Source organism: Marmota monax, unplaced genomic scaffold (assembly GCF_021218885.2).
Source record: "Marmota monax isolate L192 unplaced genomic scaffold, Marmota_monax_Labrador192_F-V1.1 WCK01_AAM20220418_F8-fsc00001, whole genome shotgun sequence".
NCBI lineage: Eukaryota > Metazoa > Chordata > Mammalia > Rodentia > Sciuridae > Marmota > Marmota monax.
Window position 1 is genome coordinate 4,384,218 of NW_026693777.1, and position 9,381 is coordinate 4,393,598.

The window sequence follows — 9,381 nt, forward strand, 5'->3', positions numbered from 1 at the left end:
TCCCCTTTGAGGATTTTTCTTTCCTGTTGCCCCTCCCATTTACTTTGCTTTCTGGTTGCCATTAACTTTGCAGTGCTCTTCTGCCATGCCTTACTGCCATGATATTCTTCTCATCTTGGGCCCATAGCAATGGAGTCATTTAACCATAGATCTAACCTTTGAAACTATGAGCCAAAAGAAACTTTTCTTTCTCTAAGTTGTTCTTGTTGGGCATTTTGATGACAGTGACTAACATGTTTGTTTTCTTTATAACATAAGAATTTCCCTGTTACAACTTTTGATAGTCTCAGAAAAACCAATTTAGGCAAATTCTTTGAAAACTATAACCAACTATGTACTCAAGAAATACTTCTCAAGATTTAATTGCAGAGGGATAAAAATCCTTAATTTTCCCCTCAGATTCCAGTTGGACTGTTTAGTATAACTAAGACACAAAGCATCTGAGATCTCAAAGCATTAAGATTTTGTTTTTCTTCTGTTGTTCAAGATTGGGGACTTCACCTGTGGCAGTGTATATTTCTGTTCATACCAGAGAATCCAAAATTATTTCCATGATGTAATAAGAATAGTGGAAAAATGCAAAATGCAGCCACCTTAAACTGGATTTAATATAGATAATTCTAATTAGCTATGGAAACAAGGAATACAAATGAACCTGTTTTTTTAAAAAAGATACTCATAAATAGATTAAAATCTTTCCCAATGCTAAACAAGATTATGAATATTTTTTTTCTATTTCTCAAATAATAAAAAAATAATAATTACATGAAATTCTCTTGGGTCAATTCTATTTTTCTTAACCCACATTCAATGTGAGTGTTTTTACACTGACATAACACTCTTTTTTTATTTCCCTTTTGGTAGTGGGGATTGTACTCAGGGATACTCAACCACTGAGCGACACCACTACCCTATTTTTATTTCCTTTTTGGTAGTGGGAATTGTACTCAGGGGCACTCAATCACTGAGCCACACCACTAGCCCTATTTTGTATTTTATTTAGAGACAGGGCCTCACTGAGCTGCTTAGTGCCTTGCTTTTGCTAGTTACTTATGACTCTTAAACACTTGAAATATGGCTTGTGGGATGAACCAAATCTTTAATTTTATTTAATTAATAAAATCTAAATAACTACATGTGGCTAGTGGCTACAATACTGAGTAGTGCAACATTAGAGCCCAGAAATAAGTCACTGGCCTGTAACAATATTCCTTATTAGCTTTATTAGGATCCATTAACTAAACCTATTTCCCAGAATTTATAAGTTCCATATAAGAATCACCACCACCCCCAAATCCCAAAAAGTTACATGTGAAAGGTATATTTAAATACAATTAACATTGAAAATTATTTTTAACATACTATCAAAACATAATTTTATCAATAAGGAGGTCAAGAAAATTGAGCAAGTCTTGCACATATGGTGCAACTCTACATTGTGTAGAGAGAAATGAAAAGTTGTGCTCCAATTGTGTATAATGAATCAAAATGCATTCTGCTGTCATGTATAGCTAATTATACAAATAAAAAAATTAAAAAATCCACAAGAACCAGAAAAAAAATGGAATGAGTCTTAAAAAGAGAAATGATGAAAAATATTTGCTGCTTTTTCTCTTACATCTAATCAGCAAGTCCTCTTGGCTTTACAATTCCAAATTCATCCACTTCTTTCCACCTCCTCTGTCTCTACATTAGTCCAAACTACTATCATCTCTTATATACATTACTGCCATTGCTTTCCAACTAGTCTCCCTGCTTCTTCTCTTGCTCTATTCATTATATGCTACCAAAATGATGATCTTAATGCAAATTACATTTGTTATTCTTGTCCTTAAATTTTTTTAAATGCCTTCTATGCTTAGAATATATTTCAAATTCATTCCACATGTCATATAACCCCATTCCTCCTCCTTTCTTCACACTGGAGCTCATCATGACACTGTTCTCATACCCATTGCCATGGTCCTGTCAGACTTTCCTAGTACTCATACTGGTCAAAAATTTGTCTGGTGTAAGGTCTTTGTGCTAAGAATGTAATTTGCTCAGATCTCTCAATGGGCAACTCTTATCATTCATGTTACAACTCAAATATCCTTCTCAAAAGAGGTTTTCCTAGATCACTATCTACTGTTGCCATCTAATCACTATTACATAGTTCTCTTTTATCATCAGATTTTCTGAAATAACCTTTTATTAAGTTACTTGTTTCTGTCTTCCTCCTCTAGGATGTAGATTCAGTGAGAACAGGGAGCTTAACTGTATGATACACAGTAGGCTCTCAATATTTCAGGAAAAAAACCCCAAGTTTTCTGTAACTGTCATCTTAGATTCTATATAAACTGGTGAAGTTGGCGGGAGTTCTTCCAAGACTGTCTCAGGGACAATACTACATTAAAATGGAAAGGTTTAATGACTTCACCCAAAAGCTGCTCAATAGCTTCATTTAACAGGAAAAAAAAAAGATATTTTAAAAATCTTTTCTTTTTTTCCTTTACATTTTATCCTCCTTTTATCAGTTTCTCAGTGATCAGAAGAATGCACCTATGGGAATGGGGATGTACTTCAGTGGTAGAACAACTTTCTAGTATGCCTGAAACCCTCGGTTTGATCCCTAGCAATGCCAACAAAAAAAAAAAAAAAAGAAGAAGAAAGAAAAGGAAACAAAAAAAGAATGTACCTATGGAGAGAGCTCTAATCCCTTTCTTAGCAGCCCTTCCAGGAAGTTAGTTTTTTTAGACTCTCTTCTCAATGACCTTGAAGTTATCCCTAGGGAACCATTTTAATATGTCAGTTTTTTAAAATTATATTTTTAGTTGTTGATGGACCTTTATTTTATTCATTTATTTATATATGGTGCTAAGAATCAAACCCAGTACCTCACATGTGCTAGGCAACCACTCTACCATGGAGCCACAACCCCAACCCCTCTATGTCAGTTTTAAGGTAAGGAGTCTGTGGGATTGCATAGTCTCACCTCACTTCTCTAACTGCTACTTGGGCACTGTAGACTAAGAAGATTCCCAACAAACTTATTTAATCTGTAAATGGGCTTTTTAAGGCAACGAATAATAATAAGAAAGTCAGCTCCCAAAAGTGAAATGCTGTTCCATATACAATTTATTATCTCTGATGAGGAAAAACATTTCAAGAAAAACAAGGCAGTTGTACAAACTTTTAAGGTACTTCCTAACATCTTAGATAGTAATCTGAAATGTCCAAAAATTTTAACTTATTTATAGATGTACTATTAAGAGATCTTGTTACTGTGTTTTGATAGACTGATATTGAGGAAATAATACAAAGCTAAGATTTTTCCTTCCTGTGTATGTCAAATCGATAAGATAACAACAACAACAAATCAAAGAATTGCTAGTATTTTTTTTCTGTAAGAAGGTGCTATAGTTTGAATCTGAAATGTCCTCCAAATGTCCATGTGTTAAAATCTTGGTCCTTAACCTGTGGCACTATTGTGAAGTGGTAGAAACTTCAAGACTTTGGGCCTAATGGGAAATTTTAGGTCCTGGGCACATGCCCTTGAAAGGGATTGTGGGACTCTAGTTTCTTCCTTTCTTTCTCCACATCCCAGACATGAGATGAGTGGCTTTTTGCTCTATAGCATGCTTCCTACCATGATCAACTGCCTTGCTACAGGCCCAAAAGCAACAGGTTCGAACAGTCAGGGACTGAAACATCCAAAACTGTGAATCAAAATAAACCATTTCTCTTTTTAAATTGATTTATCTTAGGTATTTGCTGTAGTAATGGAAAGCTGACTAACAGAGGGCATAGAAGCATAAATTGAAATGTTCAATTTACACACATGTAACGAGAGATGTAATCTAGAGTTTTAACAGGAAATCAACCTGTTCTGGCTGTTTACAATATTCATTCTTTTAAATACCCTAATTTAGCATTTCATTAAAAAAAGGCTTATGTAAAATATTTTATACAGTCCAGAAAAACATAAACTAGATAATGACAATGTGCTTGTGGCTACTGTGAAAGAGTGTGTTTTCAGCAAGTGAGTCTATTAATATAAATCTTATGAATCACAGACTCTTATTTTTCTTAATTGGTCTAAAATACAGCATTTCAAGTTGATACTCAACATGATAAGCAAATTAAAAACTATAAATATATTTCTGAATTTGTTATTTTATGGTACAATTTTTTGGAGAACTGTGAAAGAAATTCAGCCAATTGAACCTATCATACAATTGATTGAGTCCTTACCGTATTTCTGTTTTATATATCAAGTGATAGGTGTCCTAGCCCCTTATAAAGAAGGGATTTATGAAACATGAAGGACTGTTTTACCTTCTAAGAGCCAGTTCTACACCTCATTTGTTGTTCCTAACACCTAAGATATCAGTATGGCAACCATAATCATTCTGACAATGAATGTGAGCAAAACAAAATGCCAATTATCCTCGCTGAAGATCAGTACCCTTGAAATTTCCCACAATTTAAGGTTACAGTTTTTGTTCTTTTCTTGAAGTACATGAAATTATCTGGAATAAAACAAAGTAACAGTCTGGATTGTATGAACTGTATAAAGCAATTTAGCACAAAGCCTGGAAGCACAATATTTATGCTCTGGTATAATACCCTTTTCCAACTTGTAGAATTGCAGAAATTATAAAGCAAAACCACTACAAATTTAAAAAGAAAAATATCATATGTTTATATAGTTACTAAATGTTATGGTTTGGAAAACCAAAATGCCACTAAACGATGTTATTATACACTATGCTTCAGGTCTTTAATTGAACCTGATCTGATGTCTGTAGTTTATGATTACAGAAAGAAATATCAGGCTTTCCCAGATTTACTAAATAACAATTTGATTTAAAACATTTTCAGATTTGTTAAAACTTAAAGGAAACCAGTTATGTCTATATTTTTGATAGCTTGATTAATACTTCCAGTATTACTAGAGCAACAAGACATTTTCAAACATAAAAGGCATAACTTATACCTAAATTTATAAACTTATTTTTAAAAACTCTTTGACCAAATTGTTATGTGCATGTTATAAATATGACATTCATCACATTCATCACAATGAATCCCATTATTATGTAAAATTAAATGCAATAAAAAACTCTTTGAAATATCCTTAGTACAAATAATACAATTATACTAGTTTAATTTCAAACACATACATGAATATGCTACCAAAGCAGCATCACATGTAGGTAGCTCCATTCCTATAGTAGACAACAAGAAAATCTTAAAATCAGGATGACAGTCTTCTGTATTTGTATACAGGTGACTGCTGACATATAAGAGCAAGCATAGGTGGCCTTACAGACAAGTAGATTGGGATGCTAATAAAAGTAGTAGGGGTGAGGAAGAGGTCAGGAGAATTAAACAACAAAGGGAAGATGTGATATGCCATTATTTGCCTACATAATGTTATTCATCCATCCATATGTCCAAACAGTTATTAAAATGCTGAAAAGAAAGTAGGCACTGTAAAATGTTAGTTTTTACTTTGACCAAAGTCACACATTTTTTTTTTGGATGGTTGCGCAGAAGGGCTATATGATTTCAGAACAGACTAAAACTCCAATCTTGGTTTCATCAGTGAGTTTGAGTCTTTCAACTTCTGGGTCAGTTGGTCCTCTAGCTTACACATACAACTCTGAGAAAGAATCTCCAACTTAATCAATACCAACAGCCTAATAATACTTAACAGACTCTCTTGCACAGTAAAATCAAAGTAAGTAAATGGAATGTCTTCATGTAAAAAGCTGTGGAAATACACAGGCCACTGGAATAATAGAGCCATGCTCCAGATACAACTTGGTGTTATAATGCTTATCTCTTGACTTCTGATCTGGACACAGAATTATGGAAATATCTATGTACCTATAATATTTATATAAATTCACAATTAACCAAGGTCTGCTCTCAATCGTCTTTAGCACAAATGCTGGCAGTGTGTTTATTGCAAAAGGAAGAATGTGATTCTTGGTAGAAAAATAATGCTGCATGACAATGTGTATACCACTTGACATTGTAAAGCATCAGTTTCGTTTCTATAAAACGGGATAACAATCAAACCCTGACTCATAGGGTTAGTGAGAGGCTCAAATAGGAAATGAATTTGAAAGTACTAAACCATTATTACTATGTAAGGTTCTCTTTTTTTCCCCTGAACTTTTGAACTTTCAACTTAAAAGAGGTTTAAGATCAAAATATTCAAACGTAGGAAATACAAACTAATAGGGTTTGGAAAGGGTGAAAGAGAAATAAATTTACGATCAGGATACTGAGTTAGAACAGGGGGAGTAAGTTGCAGAATTATAGTAAAGTCCTGTTGCAAACCCAGAAGAGTTTCATGCTTATCCATTGTAGACATGGGCTGGCCATGGCACCCCCATCCCCACCCCCAAACTATACTGTGTTAGGCTTAGGTGAATCACTGGGGACAAGTTCAGTCTGGAGGTGCACTGCGGGAGGGGGGGTGGGGGTGGAGGGCGCTGAGGGGGGTAGACGTCCAATTCTGACAATCACCTCTCCCCCAATACTTTCAACGAACACTCCATTCCTCCTTCTCTTTGGATCTGGTCCAGCCTATTTGAACAATTCCAGGTAAAAAAAAAAAATGACTGTTAAAAACTTCTTTTAGAAGGACTCTGTAACTATGGAACACCAGTAGCACCATTACTCCTTCTCTACCATCATCTACTTCCAATGGTAAGGTTCAGTGTCTGAAAATCGGGTTATGTTTTGTTTCTCTCACAGGCCTTACCCTCCAAGTCTGACTCTCTCATGTATGAAATGAAGAATGATAGCTCCTGTCAGCTTCATCCCACCTCCACCAAGAGGATGAATGAGACAGTGCCTGGAGTGGTGTCTGAAAAACACTTGAGTCCATAGCTGTAAAGTGTCCCATTATGTCCTCTTGCCTTAAGAAATCGTCCTGTTAGAACCGACATCTTCACTGAAACAAGCAAGGCTGAGGCGAGCTTGGCGCGTCCCACAGAATCTATTTCGGGGAGAAGGGAAGGGGGCTCGTCGCCAGTCGGGAGCGGGGACTGGGCCCACCAGAAACCTACCTGTTGTTCCGGATGCTGACCAGCACGCACAGCACCAGCTCCAAGTAGGTGCGCAGCACTTCCAGCCAACGGGTGGAGAGCTGCAGGCCCTCGACTTCTTCCCCTCCAGTCCCCGAGTCCGCGCCACCTCCGTCGCCAGGGCCGCCGCCTCCGCTCAGGTAGTTCTCCGCGGCGAACTCAACGCGCAACTCTCGCACGAACCAGCCGCACTTGCGCATGAGGAATTCCAGCCGGGGCTGCTCCGCGGGCGAGACGCGGAGGCAGATGCGGAGCTGAGGCCACAGAGCCGGGTAGAAGAGGCACTCCCGCCAGTGCGAGCAGGAAGCCGAGGCCCGCAGCCGGTCCGGCGCGGGCAAGAAGGAGAAGATATGCACGATCAGCTCGCTGGGTAGCGACGCGGCGCCCGCTGCCTGCCCGCACAGAGCCATTCGGCCCCGCCGCCGGCTGTCGGCTCCCGGCCGCCCCCGCAGTCCCCGGAGCAGCCCCCGCAGCCGTCGCAGCTGCTGCAGCCGCAGCCGCTGCCGCCGCCGCCGCCACCGCGCCACTCGGGCGGCCCCGGCTCGGGTTCGAGCTCCCGGCGGTCGGGGCTGCGGCACTGACAAGAACAACAACATCAATGACAAGGAAGAAGGGGGCGGAACCGTCGTGGGTCTCGGCGGAACCAAGTGGAGTACAAGTTGCGGAGAGGGGGAAAGGCCCCTACGTAGGTGGCCTGCAAATAGCAAGTCGTAGGCCTTTCAAACTGTACTCACGCGCGTCCAAGGCCTGCCCAGTCTGTAACTTCAAAACCCTCGCTCGTACTGTCTAGGGGCCCGGAAGTAGCTGGGCTTACCGTAAGGAAACGACAGCCCTCCCCGCGCCTGGAGGCGGAGGCTGGGCAGTGGTAGGAACTGAGTTTGACGTCACCCATGGTGGGAGGAGCCCGGTGCGAATGAGCGCGACTTCCGGAATGAGGATGCGCCGGGTTGCCGGTAGGGAAAGGGAGACGCGGCACGTGACTCTTGACGCACGGAAGCCAGGGGCATTGAGGGGGCGGGGCCCGGACTGGGTGCTGGAAATCGGGACACTCAGATTCTCGAGGCGGTAGAACTTGGGCTGAGTGCTAGAGATCTTGAGACTTCTTTTTGCACGTTTCTTACTTGCTGGGCTGCGGACTTTTGAGCCAAAGTGCCCACTTTCAGGGTCTCTTTCAGTGGTCCCACTTGCCAGAATATTAAGAATTTCTGAGATTGCATTGCTGAAGAGAAGCAGGGGGACTTGCAGGCTAACCTGCACAGGAGGTGTCCGAAGAGGAGAGGCGCGGGGCGGGGCAGGGCCTTGGTGGGCCCGGCGGCCACGAAGCCTATAGGAGGCCCTAGGAGGACCTCCGTCACTCGGACTGCACAGGTGGATTTCTCCGCGCCCCCAGTGTAGGGAAGGAGCGAGGATAGCGCCACCCTATGGTTTTATAGGGGGAGAAAAAAGTGGCAAATGAATCTGGGATCTGTCTGTTCTCCAGGGCCTGAGGAAGGGCCCCAGTTCCTGCTACTGAGATTTGAAGGCCCCCTTTGAAAAATTTGGGATGATAGTATAGTGGCTTTCTTCAGCTTGGCACCCTTGAGTTTTTTTTTTTTTTCCTTTTCTTTGGTGGTGCTGGGATTGAACCCAGGACCTCGTGCATGAAAGGCAAGCACTCTACCAACTGAGCCATATCTCCAGTCCAAGGAGAGGAGTCTTTGAAATACTGTCCCCTAACTGCACCACAACTTGAGAGTTACATGACTGGTTGAAAAGGGGCAGTGAAGTCAGAAAGGATTAAGTGATTTTGTGTAATAATTGAGGTTTGCTCTGGGTGGGGGCTGCCTGTTCAATTAGGACAGCCACATCCGCCTCCAAGCGTTACCTGTGATTTTGAAACAGCTACATTTTCCTGCTCTATACGCTAAGAAAGCTAGATGTTTTTAGCCCTTTTTGGGCAAAGCTCTCTGTTCATGACTCATTGGGTTGTCAACAGTATTATGTTGTACCTCAGAGTTTTCTTCACAGTGCCTATTTTTCTTTTTTTAAAGGAATCCTGTAGGTCACTTTTCAACTCTTGCGTGCAAGAGTTCTGTGTAGTTATATTTTATGAATATTTAACAAGCATTTAGTGGTAACAGCAGTGAATTAGGAAGTTAAGGCTTGGATTTTAAATTTAATTCTTTGAAGTATTTTGAAGTGACCTTTAGACATCTAGATATTTTAGTTAGTTCATTGTATGTCTATGAAACATATTCCTGTATAAAAAGAATAACCTCATGGGCTGAGGATGTGGCTCAAGCGGTAGCGTGCTCAC

General features: G+C 40.3%; 1 protein-coding gene across 1 annotated transcript in view; it reads right to left on the reverse strand.

Annotated features, from left to right (window-relative positions):
* The window catches only part of Fbxo33 (F-box protein 33), a 31,016-nt gene extending 23,086 nt beyond the window's left edge, over positions 1-7,930 (reverse strand). The window contains exon 1 of the mRNA XM_046461011.2: positions 7,068-7,930. Coding sequence (XP_046316967.1) covers positions 7,068-7,681 — 614 coding nt within the window. The 5' untranslated portion in view covers positions 7,682-7,930. The remainder of the gene's footprint in view (positions 1-7,067) is intronic.
* Between the last annotated feature and the right edge of the window lie 1,451 nt (positions 7,931-9,381).